Genomic DNA, 16,211 nt, shown 5'->3' on the forward strand with positions numbered 1-16,211 from the left:
GCTATAGAGCAGAGTGAGAAGAAAATTTGTCTTTTGAGTGTATTTTCCTGAGCAGCCTACATTTGCACATTGAGCCCACTTCAGGCAATAAATGTTATAAAAATATTCAGGGTTCATGTTCTTACTGTTTTGCTGTTTCACAGAGAATGCTCGTTTATCTTTGCCTACATTAATTAGCTCAACATATCTTCCTTTCCTTTCTTATGTCTTTCTTGATGTTTAGAGTGCATATGAGAGTAGATGGAGGGAGTAATGTGCTCCATTTAGGGTAAAAGCCCAAATCTGTTGAAATCAGTGGGATCTTCATGACAATTTCATTTCAGGTCTTTTCTTTCCCTTTAGCTTGATTTTTCTTTAGGCCCAGGAGATAAAAGGAAAACATTTTTATTTCAATATCTTGGAAGTTCTGAAGAGTAAAAAATGCTTTCCTCCCCCTCTTTCATTTTTAATAAAACCTCTTTATCCCCTTCTCTTCTCAGTTCCTATCCACTGTGCCCAGAAATACAGCATCTGCAACATGCATATTCTGTTGTCAGCCAGCAGTTTCCTGTTGCTTTCACCCCAGCAATGAAAAATGCCATCAAATTTTAAGCTAGTTGCTTCCCATTGCTGCCAGAACACTATCAACAACATGCTGTTGTATCCTGTCACCATCCCTTTCTTTGCAATTTTGCCATTAGAATCTTTTACTTTACTAATGAGGCTATGTTGTTGTTGTTGTTGTTGTTGTTTGTTTGTTTGTTTTTAATTTCTTTGTTGACACTGTATGTGTACCAGCTGCTGGAATGTGAGCAGTGGAAGAGCCAGAGACAGAAAAACGGATTTCTGAGTTTAATATTGGCCAGACTATTTTTTGTAGATTTGGAGAACTCTGAATATGTCCTGGGTTGGACCATTGTGCTCCCAGCCTGAACACCGAACACTCCAATTAACATTTCAGTGTGGAAATATGCTCCTGAGAGTAGCAGTTAATCAAAGTCTAGATCAAATCCTGCATTTGGATGGTATCTCTTTTCTTTTGAGAATCATTATAGGTAGAACAGATATAAAACAGTCCTAAGAACTGGGAGAGGTAAATGAGAAGTAACTACTTTCTGAAAGGAGAAAAGTGAGATCTCTCATCTTTGTACAGAATGGGTATTTTATTTCCTAACCTATTTAGATAATTTGGATCAAGTGCTTAGAAGTATTGTTGAGTCTTGCAGGTAAATGGTCTCACTTGGTCATTCAGCCACCACACAGTGAAAGGAACCCTTCTTTGCTGAAAACAGGGACTGAAAACCAGACACTTCAACAATTCCAGTTAAGCTGCATTTGCATCAGCTAGAAACTGCATTTACATCATCAGCTGCTTCCAAGTACAAGAAATTATGCTTATGGAAATGAATCTTTAAAAAAACAAACAAAAAAAGCCATGCTCAAGGACTTCAGTGGAGAGGCAGTGACCACTCTGTTCCCTAGCACCTTGTTTATCATCACTTCAAAGAGAACTTGGTGGTGGCTCATTTCCAAAAACAGAATATAAGAATGTGATTCTGTTTCTTACAGCATATATGTGCTTTTGGCTTCTAATTCTTTTTTACATGCTTCTTTTGCACAGTAGTTTGCAGTTATTAGTTTCACTATGATTTTTTCTAGGGGTGTATGTCCACCTGGCATAGCCTCACATCTGCCTTTTGGAAGGCACAAGTCATCAGGATATCACACAATGCTGCAGCAGCAGCCTGCAATTCTTGGTGTATGAAGTCAAAACAAAACCTTTCATCTGCAAATCAGTGAAAAGCATGGAATAGACCGTGAGTTGCAGTGTAGAGCTTCACCTCTGGGTATGACTAGGGAGGTACAGCAGAAAGGTTCCCAATGGTCATAAATCGTTTGGTTTTGTTGCATGCAGGTTGTGAGATGCTACATCAACATACAGATTCCTGCTTCCTTTCTCCCCCATCTTGTGGCTGTCCCATTTTCCTAGAAGATTAGAACTGAAAAGACTGTTGAATGTAACAGAGTATCAGTGTGGTCCCATTTTTTTTTCCTCAGTGTCCTGAACTCTGCTCTGCTAAGGGGCTGTTATTACTGTGGACTGTATAACAAGTAGACATTTTGACTCAATATCATACTGTTTAGCAAGATCTTCGGAATTCAAAGGAAAAGTATTTTACTACACATCATTCTATAGTCAAATAAAGAAAATTTGTCTCCTGTAGTATGTTTCTGCTGCAGAGCATTCATCTATCCTGTCAGATTTTGTACGTTGGCTTTTGCTTACATCTTCCTTGTGTTCTATATCTTGTGATGGGTCATTACCTTCCACATGCATGGTGAATGCTTTCACCTGTTACAGAAGAGGGCAAGCTAGGTTGGTTTTCCAGTCTGTGCTGGTAGGAAGTCACAGCCTGTGAGCAGATTAGCCCTGTGTGATCTTGAGGTGTGTTTGCAAACTAGTTGTAGGTGGGACAAGGTTGCGTTTATTTCAAGTAGGTTTGCACAGCTGACTTTTGTTTCCTTAATTGGCTAGTTCAGTAACTGGTGTTTCAGTGTGAGCACCTGTGATCTGGCTTCCTCCTGTTCAGCTGCATTAATCAGTTGATGATTAAATTTAACTCCCTATTTTATCTGAGAACACACGCAAGCATATTTTTGTATGTTTTTTTTGTTAATGGATAATTTTTTGAGTAAATAACTAGTACTCAGCCAAGTGATATTTTCTTACTCCAGAATGCACCCAGCTGTTTTACCTGATTTCTTTCCAAGTGCTCATTAATGCACAAGTGAATTTATTATATTCTGGCTAAATGTTACACAAATATTGTTGTTTTTAGTCTCTGGATTGACAGTTTTCCTCTGCTGCTAGTTTTGTACAGTTATACTTCAAGGTCACTTCAGTTTAGGTATTTCTGGTAGTATATTGTTGCGGTAAATAATTGTGTTGTTTGCATCTTTGGTTGATTTGTTTAAAAGAAATAATTCAGCCACATCATAGTACTTCACAAACAGCATATGTAAATACGTGTGCATACATATGTACGTTTATATGACAAGGACAGAAGCAGTGTATCTCTTCTTAAAAGTGAGCATAACGACATTTCATGTCACGGCACTGTTGAGGTATGGTTGTTTAACACTAAACTATATAAACCTGAACTAATGTGAAACTGTTCCTCGTTGTGTAATAAAGGCTTATCACTTTTCTGTTCCAGCATACACTGAAAGGCCCAATATGTATATTTTATGAACACTAGCATTATTGTGATATTTTGGAATTCATGAACCACTTGTTTAAACTTACTCGTGTGTATTTGGTCTTGTGCATACTTCACTGTGATACTGAGATAATTAATCTTTGTACATAACAGTATTTTGCATGATGCAGTTAAGTTATTGAAAGTTTTGTTTTTTTCAGTGTTTTTTTTTTTCTTTTTTTTGCTAGAACAGTTTGTATGCCAGTGTCAGCCCCTCAAGTCTGCTTGAGAGCTGGCGAAACGTCAGTCCAGGAGGTTATTGCAAGTTGACAGCCCTTAGAGCATAGCAGCTGGTTAACACGTAACATAATGACACCTCCACAGCACTTTTAGCTGGGAGGTTTTAAAGAGCACTGGCTCTCTTCCCAGCCTCTGGAAAGCATGTATTCCCCAGGAGAAAATTGCCCTTGCTGAGGTGCAGCTGTTTTTCACATAGATTATAAAGGCAGGTGCTTCTGCCTTTATAAAAAGTACTGTATTTTTTTTTCCACTGGTGACATTTCTTATACGCATTTGTAATCTCATGTAAATTTGGGAGTTTCTCTAATTATGATATGAATTGCTGGCACATTCTTCAGTTAATAAGAGATTTTTCAGCAGAGCCAGCATTTCATCCCTTTGTTGGCACTGCTGATTGAGTTTGGGCTTTTTTTTCCTACCCTACTGTAAAACCAGTTCAAAATAATGTTACTTCTGACAGCCAGGGTTGTATGCAAAATGGTCACTACGTTCTTTTATTGGCATTGTTTTGAGCAGGTAGACTTTTGGATGTTGTAAGTAGAGGCATTGCAGGTTCTGGTTTTCTGTTATTTTTTCTTTCTTTTGATAAGCTGATTTTGATTAGCAGAAATGCAGGCTCTGCTAGCATGCATTGACAAGGGAAAGAAGTGTAACGAAGGGAGCAGAACAGGTTGCACCACAATTCCAGATATTTCTTTATATGCTGTGTTTTAATGTACCTAAAGCTAAACATTATTAGAAAAGCTAGTTTATAGGGTAACAGCCATATTGGAATAACTCTTTGTTAAGTTGTCCCTCTCATTATAGGTTAATTCAAACTTCAGAGGCTTTCTTGCCTTGAGATCAGTAAGTCAAGGTTTTTCTTTGGTGTTCCTGTCCATAGGAATAGTACAACAGTAGTACCTGCTGTGCTTTGTTTGGATCAGGTGAAGACCTATGAAAAAAAAATTCATATTTTTTTTTAACATTGATTCATTTTCTTTTTTCTTTTTTTTTTTCCCTGTTCCCAGCAGATATATGGAGTGATCAATCATTTCAGACAGACCCAGACTTACCACCTGGATGGAAAAAAATCAATGACATTGCTGGAATCTACTACTGGCACATACCTACGGGAACAACTCAGTGGCAGCGTCCTGTGTCTGTTCCAACAGATCTTCAGGGCTCAAGGAAAGGATCACTTGGTTCCATCACTCCATCTCCTACTCCAGAAACTGAGGTAACACGCTGTCCTGATGTGTGCTGTGTACCATTAAAAAAATAAAAATAAAAAGGCATACTTTATTGAAATGTTTGAACGTTCCTAAAGTAAGCTTTAGAATGTGAGGCCTGATGCTATTCTGAAGTATAGCTTCTTGTTGACAACATATTGTAATTGCCTACTTTTCATGTGTATTTTCTAATGGCTATGCCTCATAAAGCATCCTAAACTTTGGATGTGTAGGTTGAAATCAAACATCATATCTCGCGTAAGTAAGTCAGTGCGTGATTGATGTGAAATGACTGCAGTTGTCTAGTATGTGCTGAAGCGTTACTCCATTATATGGGTACATAAAATTTCTGCACATTATAGCTATCTTTTTGCTAGACTATTTGTAATTGCATCTTCTTTTTGGTTCACCTAGTAGAAGTAGAGTATCACACAAAAAATTCATTTGAGACACCAGCTGCTTTACAGGGTAGTTGCTATTAAATAAATATCAAGTATTCTCCAGTGTAAGCCTCTTAACATCTTGTCAGTACAAAATATCTGCACGAGTAGATCACTGTGTTGCAGTCAGTCTTTAACTAGAAACAGAAAGAAATATGTTCTCTTTTTCTACATGGGCTGAAAGAGCAATATATGATACTGCCTTTTAAAATAATCCTTAAAGGCACAGTTGAGAAGGTTGATTGAATGTCGTATACGCAGAAGTATAAAATAAATACTGAGAAGGAAGAGTATGCTTCAAAAATGGAATCACATTGGTTTTTAACGTTGAGTTGACTTCTGTGGAATGAACCATTAACGCGATAACAGATTATTTTGAAACGTAATCCTTTTTTGTTCTACCTTTCCAGAAGAATGTCTACAGCTTTATGGAATCAATTGAAGTCTTTGTACTAGCTTTGATTTTTGTATCAGGCAGTATTTGGTTATTATTTTTTTAATGTATTTAGGTATGACATTTTTTGTGTTTTTGAATTTATTGGTACACGCACCAAAATAACTTAGGTGAAAGGCAAGGGAAGTTAAGGACATTCAAATGTGTGTTACAGTTTTGACCCTGAAACTTTAATCCTGTATAAGCTTAAACATGCACATTCTTGTTTATTATTTCAGAAAGATTGCTTCCACACGTTCACAAATGTTACTCATAAGGTTGCCAAACTTGACCACACCATTTTAGTTATGCTTCACATCAGTAAGGTGCCTGTTCACCAAACTCATTGGAAATCATTTCTGAGAGGTTCATGGAGAAAGAACATCGATTGATATCAATCATGTAGAAAATAAGACAAAAAATCAGAAATGCTCCATATAAATTCCTGCAAATTCTTCCAGCTTCAAGTTTCTGGATTGTATGAGTGAGGGATATAACTTCAACATTAAATATTTCTCTAGAATATGGACAACATATGGGCTTCAATAGGGAAGTTGTAGACGTCTTTCATGACTACCCAGAAATCAGTTAGGTTAGTTAAATTGCAGAAGGAGAATGCATATATTCTTTGAGTTATTTTTCTACCTCTGTTTAAAATGTCTTTGCAATGAAAATACTAGACCTGCTGGTAATGTGGCATATGAACCTTTAATCTTTTATAATTTTGATTTCTTTAAACAGAGATTAGTTGTAGCAGCACAGATCTTAGTACAGTGTGAATGTATAAAATAAGACACTTGAAGAGCTATTCTAAAATGCCGTATATATGAGTATGTAATAACTCATATTAAGCTTATTTAGATTTTGATGTGGACGTGCTAATGCACTAAAGAATTTGATCCAGTCAAGCATATGCATTTCTATGGCAGGATCAATACAATATACTGTATCTTAAAATATTATATAGAAAATAAGCAAATTCCTGATACTTATATTGATATGTTAATATTATATGCCTATTTTAATTGTAGATATAAACTGAGGAATTCATCTCTTCAAGGTTTCTATGTTCACCAATAAGCTTCTAACATGCTACTATTTAAATAATACTGATTTTTTGGCTATCATTACTAAGATAGCACTGCAACAAAATACCAGCACACTGATAGAATTAATTTAGAAATCTGTGTCTGTCAGTCTGACACAAAAGACGTGGTATTTGATCTAGAATGAGGCTCCCAAATGTCTGTGTCCTGGTGCTGCCATTGGCAGCAGTGGTTGTGGTGGACAGGTTCCAGTTTGAGGCTGGAGCACTTGTGAGCTGTGTACTGCTGGTTCCCATAGAGCTGCTCGGAGTACAGGCTTCCAAAATTATCTGTCTTGGAAGGGCTGCCTTAGTTCAACCCTATGGGCAGGACTTTGTATTGTTTTCTTCTGAAAACCTTTTTGATGGATGAAAGGGCAATCTAGGATTGAAGGTTGGTGTGGGTAGCATTTCTTATTTGTCCTAATGGGCTTTTGTCACTCCATAACAATTATTTTATCACTTTCGTTTGTGAACCATCAAGTGCTAGTCTTGAGTTTGTTTGGGCTATTCCAGCTTTTAGGTTAGTCAAATAAACGTACAGAAACTTTTTTTTTTTGTTCCCTGAGTAATGCTATTTTTACCTTTTGTCTTGTTCCTTCTTTATTTATTTATTTGTTATTTATTTTAGCTTTGTGTCCCTGTCTCTTAAATGATGTGACATACAGAAACTTTGCTTCATTTGGTAGAATGTGGCTCACAGCTGAGAGCAGTCAAGAAAGATAGCCAGTTTTATTCCATGCCTGGTTGCAGGTATTTAGCATGAAGTACAACAGTTACTTAGCATTGAACAGCAAGTTACAAGAAAATGAGCATGGAAAAATGGTGCCGTAATGCGCACAAATGGCACAAAGGGCTTTAAAAAATGAAAAATACAAAAACGTCTTACTCTTGCTTAGGCTGTAAGACAATTTTGCTTTTCAAGATAATTGGTGAATTTCAATCCAAACCAATTACAGGTTACACATGATATGAAAATTCTGCACATTTAGCAGAAGTGCTAATAAACACTAAGTATGGCTAACCTGGATTATCTCCAGGATTTCTACTCCAGCAAAAGCACAAAACTATGGACAGACGGTTAAAGTTCACTTAGTTTTAGTTGGCTCTTTTCTTCTCTGCATTGATGAATGACTTCCTTTGCAAATCCTCATGTTTTGTATGTTTTCTTCCAAATTTTAGAGAAATTACTGCCTTTTTCCCATTTCCTGTGCAGAGAGAAGGGGGTTTAATTTTCAATAAGAACTTCTTTGAGGTCCCAGTAGAAAACATGGTGATGGTAATTGTCTTCTTAAAGTCTGATTCATCACACACCTGGATCACCTCTAGAAGTTCTTCCATAGGTAACATAATTGCCAACAGCTAATAAATTAAAAATGAGGGGCTTATTAGAAAAAGCTAACAACTATTAAGTCAGAGGCATGTTTGGGAGGAGTTACTAATGGGAGTTGTTTGTAACCAATAATTACTCCAGGGGAAATTTCCTGAGAGCACTTCTGAGATGTAAGATCCATACTGTGAATTAATGCATTCGGTATGTGGGTGCTGCTTGGCCTTGGTGCAGAGCTTGTCTTGGGAGGGGCTATTATTAATTATGGGAATTCTTGATGATTTGGGGAGCTACAAGAAGGTGGCTTCCTTGTGGGGGAGGAAGGGGAACAACTCCAACATTAGTTGCTCCTCCCAGGCTTTGCAGGGAAGGACAGAACTCAGACTGCCATAGTGTTAAATGCACTATTGCCTTATTAATTGCACCACTGAATGCATCAGAGCTATTAGAAAGTTAAATGAAAAATGAGAGAGTGGATGGTTTATTTTGTTTTCTTAAAAAAAAAAAAAATCCTAGATTTTACAAAGGTACTTTCTTAGCAAAAAGTCTCTCTGCACTCCTTATTAACCCTTCTTCCCTTCACTTTGTTCCTCGTGCTTTTTCCCTAGAAAATATTTGATCTTTACCTTGTATGTATCTTCTCCTTTTATATATCATTGTATTGCAGTGTTTCTAGTTCCAGTAGCATTAGTCTCTTAACAAATGTGCCAATCAAATGGAAACCCTTGTGTTTCCCCTAAACTGCTGTTTACCAGGCTGTAGCAGCTGTGGCCAACATTCATATTCAGATTTATTTTGCTTGCTTTTAAGATCATAGTTAAAGAATAATTTCATTGTTCGTTCCTAATTTATATTAACTTTCCTTGTTTCAATCATTTGTTTTGGTAAGTAACTGTTAGAAGCATGTCTTCTCTTCCCTTTCCTCCAAATGCCATGGTATAGTAATTAGCTGAAGTTTGAGGTGATCTGTTCCCTAACCCATCCTGTAAATATCAATGCTAACAACAGTGTCTTGTGTTTTTTTTTTCTTTTTCTTTTTTTTTTTATCAATGTGCTTCTTCCTGTGTGAATAATTATGTGTCTAGAAACAGCCATGGAGTGATTTTGCTGTACTGAATGGGGGAAAGATTAATAGTGACATTTGGAAGGCAAGTATATTGTCAGATTTTAGAACCTTTAATACTATTACCCTTGTTTTTTGCATGGCAGTGGCTGTTTTTTCCCCTTTTATTTTTCCATGAATGTCATTCATAACTTAGGCTGAAGTGAATGGGGGTACTGCTAGGGATGTGTAGCTCACAAACATGCTGCCTTTTCTGATCTTTCCACATGGAATGGAATCAGTCTAAACTTGCAGGGCAACTGCCATGATATAACAAATAAGATGCCTGCACTGAATGAAATGCAGCTTGAGAATATATATGCATGCCTCTTTTCAACTTCAGCCAGAAATACTGTCGCTTCTTTGCAGGGAGGATTTAATTTCCCTTTGAAATAAGAAATAACGTGACGGTGTCCTTAATACTGCATTGACCAAACTGCCTTTATCTCTAGGACCTGCATGCAGCCACTGTGAACCCAGACCCAAGTCTGAAAGAGTTTGAAGGAGCAACATTGCGCTATGCCTCCTTGAAGCTCAGGTACAATGACTTCAGAAATTCCCATGGAGTAACCAGTTTCATATGGTGCTTTCCTTAATTTTTACCTTATTTTTAAGTTGATCTTTGTTTGTTTTTTCTTTAACAGAAATGCTCCACAGTCTGATGATGATGATTCTTGTAGCATCAACAGTGATCCAGAAGCCAAGGTCTGTAAGAAAATACACTGTGAAATAACAATTAAAGATTTGCAATTGTGAACGTAACTTGCAAGCTGCAGAATGTCTCCCTAGGTTGTGAAGTTTAATATACTCCTCCTTTTGGCACAATATAGGTTGACCATGCAAGACTAATTTTTTCAAAGGAATTTGCAATTTAAAGTTTTATTCCATTTGGTCAGGAAAGTGTGACCAAGAGCCAAGAAATTGCATGTTACAGCTGAAGAGTAAGTGGTAATAACTGACCCCTTGCACAACCAGGAGAGTTTTCTGTTCTAAGTAAGAGAGGGGCTTGTTTTTTGTTGTGCCTGGACAGCTTCCTGGGGCTTTCATTGATGGCAGTGGCTCTTTATTCTCAAGCTTGTCTCCTCTTTAAATACTCCTTGCTCAAGTGGCTTCTTCAGCTCTCAGATACTAACAAGGAAGCTGCTTTTTAGAAAAAGGAACTTTGTATTTTAGAGAACAGAGAATGCAGTCTAGTTTGAGGATAAAATTTATGGATAAAAATGAGACTACTATGTGAACAAGCACCATAATTAAATCAGGGCCTTCAGTGATGTAATCTAAACTTTCTGAGGAGAAGGAAGCAGCAGGAGGTTTTGAAAGCTTGTGCACGTCTCCAGATTGGCCTTATTGACGGTTTTGCCATGTGCTTGCATCCATTTTTAAGAATGTATGTGAATCTCTAAAATTGGAAATCCAACTAGTTTAAATGAGTGCCTTTGCTGCCATACACCTGCAGTGACTGACAGGAGCAGAAGCTACTTAGATGCAGAAAGACAGTATAAAACAGATTTAATAATTATAATAGCATTAACGATGTATTTTAGGAGAGAAAACAGACTGATCAGGGTACTTAAAAGTCTTTGTCATCTTGATTATTTGGCTTGTGATGTTTAAATCAGATGTAAATAAGTTTGTTTCGCTTGGCAGGCTGGCAGTTAAAAAGCAAGGCTTCAGCTGCTCTCATTACAATGACAGGCACAGTAAATGGAGTGGGGGAGTGATGAGCATTAGGTACCAGTCTTCAGAAAGCTGTTCCTTTCAAATGTCTTACAGTGTGGAAAGCATTGCAAGTAGCTGATATTTTGGTCTAACTCATTACTGGATGATTAGCACTGGGGGAGTCCTTGTGTGGAGTGTTTGTGTGGACAAGGAACACTGGTCATCATCTCCCTCCTGTCTGACTAGCTATTTAGCTACCACACAATTTGTGAAACTGATAACCATCCAGTATCAGCAAAGTGAAATGAAGCCAAGAGCTTGTCCACAGCAACTGGCTTTTTTTCTCCTGTGTAGGCCAAATTGTGCTGATGATGCTTAAATGAGTAATCTGAAACATTCACTGAAGTGGCTGAAAGGAGCAGGGCAAGAAATGGAGTAGAATTATACAAGTGTTTTATGTTTATTGCATCACTTGAGCACTGATGTGCTATCTATCACTGCCTGACGGGGCTGTTATAGTACAGCTCAGCCTGGGCCTTACTCTGCAGCTCCAGAGGCTGAGGGCAGAGCTGCCAGCTGCTGTATGGCTGTACCTTGCAGAGATGGGAGGTGGGTCTGGGAACACCAGGAAAATCTTTGCCTCTGGAAAAAAATCATGGAAGGGCGGATGTGGTAGGAGGGTTCCTTGTTAGTCCATTTTATCCAACTTATTGTGAGAGTAAAAGAAGTGCAGTAGGATTTAAAACAGATGACCTAACACTTGGATAAATCAGATTTCTAGCTTCTTCAGCCTCCCTGCCACATCACTTGCCTCACTGCATTGGCTTGAAGCTTGCTTCTGCAAGGCAGCAAGCACAGCCTCAGAGAAGGAAGCTTTGTAACTCATTAAACTCTCTGTTGCAAGAATTTGTCAAAATGGGCCTTGTTAGAGAGATGCTAGAGACTTTAAATCTGTTTAAGCCTATTCACGATAGTGGCCAGTACGTTAAAGGAAAAATAAAATTAAAAATGTCTTTAGGTACACAGATCAGTGCTGCCTTTCAGTAAAGGGAACTGTGCCACCATGTGGAAGTCTCTAGTAGTTCCCTTCCCCGAAGATGGTCTGCTTCTGAAAGGATTGTAGTGTTGTAAACAAGTCAACGTTGGGAAAAGCATGTCATAGAATTCATGTAGTTCCTGTAAGAAAAGTTATTTACTCAGCTTTGAGTTGCACATCCTTGGCACGTTGGTGCAGGTTTTCTGCACAAGACCATAGAAGGGAAGGGAAAGGGGAAGAAAGAGGAGGATGATTAGATTGAGCTTCTCCATTTCAGTGATTTATTTTTGTAGGAATTTCTTGAAGAGATGGCTCGTTGTACTTGACAGGGATACTAATTCTGCATGTGAAACATGTGCGGCTGGAAATGAGTTTTGAATTGGTGCTTCCCAGGAGACAGATCATAACTTTCCTGGTTAATTTATTCAGAAACCTGTGCATTCCTACTTGAGTTTCAAGGAAGATGAAAAGATGCTTTTATGAATCCTGGACTATAAACTCATCTGGGCTATGTCTTGTTTTTTTTCCCTGTGCAGGTGCAATCAAACTGAACCTCTTGGGAAATCTGTCTCTGTCCCTAGGGATGGGATGATAAATAGAGGAGTCGTGCAGCTCAGTTTCTCCTGATTCTATACAGAATCAGCCTATTTGACTGGACATTTGAACCTGCCTTTATTTTTTCCATTTAAGTGTGGTTTTCTGCATAGGCTTAATGTAGTCTTGTATGGATTTTCTAATTTCCTGCCTCCATATTAGCTTGTTCAGCAGGGCTCTACTTTTCATCCTTGCCATTTTAAAGTAGCTATATATTGATATCTAAGAATTGTGAAAAAGTATCTATACCTGTTGAAGCACTAGGCAATTGCTTCAAAAGTCTGTTTTCTAATTTTAAAGCCAGTAAGTGTTTAGGATCTTGAAAGGAAGAAGAGATCATTTCTACATTTTGTAGAGGTGCGAGATGCTGCTCAGTACTTGAATGTACTGTACAGGTACTTGAATGTGATGATTTACCCGTAAGTGAATGGAAAGAAGCTGAAGGCGTGGAAAGTGATGAACGTGGTGATGAATTGTTAAGCATACTTGGGTGTTTTGAGTGACATGAGGCTGTCTTGTGGTTGTCATGAATGTGGCCTGTAAATATCACTATTGAAATAACTTCTACAAAATACTAAGTAGCTCCCAAAGAGTTATCATCTTTTTGATGTGTCTATTGCTATGAAGGTAGGTGTTGTGTCTTTTGGAGAGATCCCATTTCTGCATGTTTCTTACCTTCTCCAGAAACAGATATCCTGGGTAGACTCAGGGCCACTAGCAAATAATCAGTCTGTCCCCATGATGATGGAGGTGGGCTAGAGATGAGTCAGATTTCTGATGCAAGTGAAGATCTAACCAGAGAAAAGTACTTTTTGTCATGTCTAGTAAGAACAAGAAAGGATAAACTTTCCATGTTAAAGGAATCCCATTCAGAATAGCTTCTAGATTATTGGTGCAGACAGGAAATAGTCAACACTTATCCAGTAGGTTCACCTCATACTGCATCTAATTTTCTCATGAGCATATGAAGCTCTACAGAAAACTTTAGTTCAGTCCATCTCAATTAAAATCTGAGGTTGCCACCTTCTTAAAAGGTGAGTACCTGTTTCTCAGACTGTTGTAGCAGCTCTGTGTTTTTTGGCTTTAATGTTTAGCAATGTTTGATCAGGTTTGTTACTTCAGATGAGTTTTTTCCAATATTATGTAGAATAGATCTAAAGTATTCATCCATTGGGGTGCATTAAAAGGAGTGTGGCCAGCAGATTGAGGGAGGTGATCCTCTCCCTCTAACTCTGCCCTGGTGAGGCCACATTTAGAATACTGTGTCCGGTTCTGGGCTCCCCAGCCCAAAAAAGGTGGGGATCTCCTAGAAGGATTGCCACAGAGTTGATAAAGGGCCTGGAACATCTCCCATATGAGGAAGGCTGAGTAACCTGGGTCTGTTCAGCCTGAGAAAAAGAAGAATGAGGGGGGGATCTGATTAATCTTAATAAATATCTGAATGAAGGTGAAAAGAAAATGGATTAGGCCGGGCTCTTCTTGGTGGTGTGCAGTGATAGAACAAGGAGCAATGGCCTAAATCTTGAACGTAGGAAGAACTTCTTTACAGTAAGGGTGACCAGAGCATTGGAACTGGTTGCCCAGAGAGGTTGTGGAGTCTCCTTCTATGAAGATATTCATAGAATATCTGATGCCTACCTGTGTGACGTATTGTAGGGTGTGTGCTTTGGCAGGGGGAGTGGACTCAATGACCTCTTGAGATCCCTTCCAAATAATCTTGCCAGTAGCTGAAAGTTTCTTGTGAGCAGCAGAATTATATATTCTGGGGATTAGCCCAAGGAGTACTTATAAAGTTCTTTCAAGACTAAACTTCAGCCAGTAGAACACCCAAGTGCATCTTTAGAAGTGCCGTTTTTTGCATTGATGGAATACTCAAAATAGAAGAAAACATAATATTCAGTGCATGTGGATCTTCCTTAAACAATGTTTGTGAGTGTTTTAAAACAGAGGAAATAGAATATGAGTTAAGTAGTTTCAAAAATTTGTTTCTGTTTGCTATTGGCTTATGTTAGACTTTCAGGAGGTAGCATGATAATTTGGAAATAAAATATTTTAAATAAATAAAATCAACATAAACATTTCAGAGAAATTTGAAGAGGTTTTGGGGGGTTGTGGTTTTTCCTTTGTTTCAAACACAAAAAGGCGCCCTTAGCTACCTCCTCTTCTCACTTTTCAGGTAGTCATTTCAGTAGCTTTTAGAACTGAATGAAAATAGATTTTCTGTTTGAAACGTCCAGTGAATAGTTGAAGAGAGGTCAGTCACAACAATCATTATAGCAAAGCAAAAGTTTATCTGTCTTTCCTTCTTTGCAGCCTCTCAGTAGAAAAGGTGAGCAATGAGGAAAGCAATTCCTAAGCTGCTTGGTTGCTTCTGAATTTGGCTGCCTGCCATGAGCATTAAGGCACACTCCCAGCTGTGGAGATGCTGCAGATAAATGATGCAGGTGTGCTAAAGCATTCTGCTTCACAAGCAGTTTTAGAAACAGCAGACTGAAGCACTAAAATACATCACTTCAACTTTTTCTTAATGCTTTTTCATTTTGTGTATTAGATGTCTCGAAGAATGTGTCTGTGTGTTCATTCTTTTGCCATGACTGACACATTTTACTACTAACATCTATTGTATCATTAGATGATGCTGTAAGTAATCATGTTATAGTGTGATATATATACTTACACAGATTTTCATCTATATGTTATTTTCTTCCACCTTGTCCTAAATGTAGTCTTACTTTATAATCAAATACAAAGATTAGTCCAAGAAAGAGGAAGAAACAAGTGGTTTTTCCCAAATCTCAGCAACTGACTTTTTAGTGATACAAATAGCTGCAATAAGTTTATCTGTTACAATATATGCATAAATGTCTGGGATAAAATATTTTAATTTCACGAGCACTTCAAGATCCTGTGGTATGTTGCATGTCCTTCACTCCTAGAAATCCCATCTATCTCTGGGATCTTAATTAGATGTGAGCCTGTTCTGGTGGATCAGGACATGGATGACTGAGCAGCAGGAAAGATGTATAGAGAAAGATTTTCTTGAAGCCTTTCTCAGAAAAATGTATATCTAAAAAAAAACAACATTCTTTGTGGGGAAAAAAAATGGAAGGTGCTTTAAAATTTAACATAAATCTCCAGGTTTGTAGATCAATAATAACATCTTGAATTTCAGGATATTATCAGTATTTTATTTTTTAAGATATACTGTACAGAAGGGTTACATCAGGCTGCTGCATTTCTACAGGAGTGGGAAAAGAAAAGATGAAATATGAGCATCCTTTTGTCTCAGGTCATGCTTTTCCAAGTGCCATGCAGTCTACGTGTGGCATAGGTTACATGGGCATGCAGCACAGGCTGGCTGGAGCTTCCTGCCTGCTCCCAGCAGGACTGTTGCCAGGTGACGGTGTTCCTTACATTTTCTTATTTTTAATTAATCATAATTTATTTGGTACTTTGCAGCACAGTGTCAGCTCTTTCAGGGCTAGCATACTTATGTGTATAACTTATAAAAGGAGTCCTTGAGAGCAGACAGAAAGTGGGAGCAGAAGCTGTCTCAATCATATTCATGTCCCACGAGTGGAAAGCTCCTCATCTGTTCTGGGATCAATAGATTCAGTGTGCAGGAAGCTCCCAGTTTAGCTCAGCCTATGCTGCTATTGCTGGCCTCTTTGCTAATACATCGATGAAGTAATCACAGCTTGCAGCCTTTCATACTCCCACAGGAGACTGATTATTTTACCTCTAAAGCAATGTATAGCCTCTGCCAGCTCCAGCTTTAGAGCAAGACTGTTGGTTGTGAACTAACTTTTGAATATCTGTTCATCACGTTACTGCTACAAAATG

The 16,211-nt window shown here is 38.1% G+C and overlaps 1 protein-coding gene across 10 annotated transcripts in view; it reads left to right on the forward strand.

The window, feature by feature from the left end:
- APBB2 (amyloid beta precursor protein binding family B member 2) overlaps positions 1 to 16,211 on the forward strand; it is a 150,532-nt gene that overhangs the window by 84,920 nt on the left and 49,401 nt on the right. For 5 of the 10 annotated variants that reach the window (XM_010710245.3, XM_010710246.3, XM_019614891.2 and 2 more), the window contains 4 exons: positions 4,490 to 4,698; positions 9,063 to 9,125; positions 9,532 to 9,617; positions 9,724 to 9,784. In XM_010710245.3, coding sequence (XP_010708547.1) covers positions 4,490 to 4,698; positions 9,063 to 9,125; positions 9,532 to 9,617; positions 9,724 to 9,784 — 419 coding nt within the window. The remainder of the gene's footprint in view (positions 1 to 4,489; positions 4,699 to 9,062; positions 9,126 to 9,531; positions 9,618 to 9,723; positions 9,785 to 16,211) is intronic. The other 5 variants (XM_019614889.2, XM_010710250.3, XM_019614890.2 and 2 more) reach the window with 3 other exon arrangements.

The sequence above is a fragment of the Meleagris gallopavo genome, chromosome 4 (genome assembly GCF_000146605.3).
Source record: "Meleagris gallopavo isolate NT-WF06-2002-E0010 breed Aviagen turkey brand Nicholas breeding stock chromosome 4, Turkey_5.1, whole genome shotgun sequence".
Taxonomy (NCBI): domain Eukaryota; kingdom Metazoa; phylum Chordata; class Aves; order Galliformes; family Phasianidae; genus Meleagris; species Meleagris gallopavo.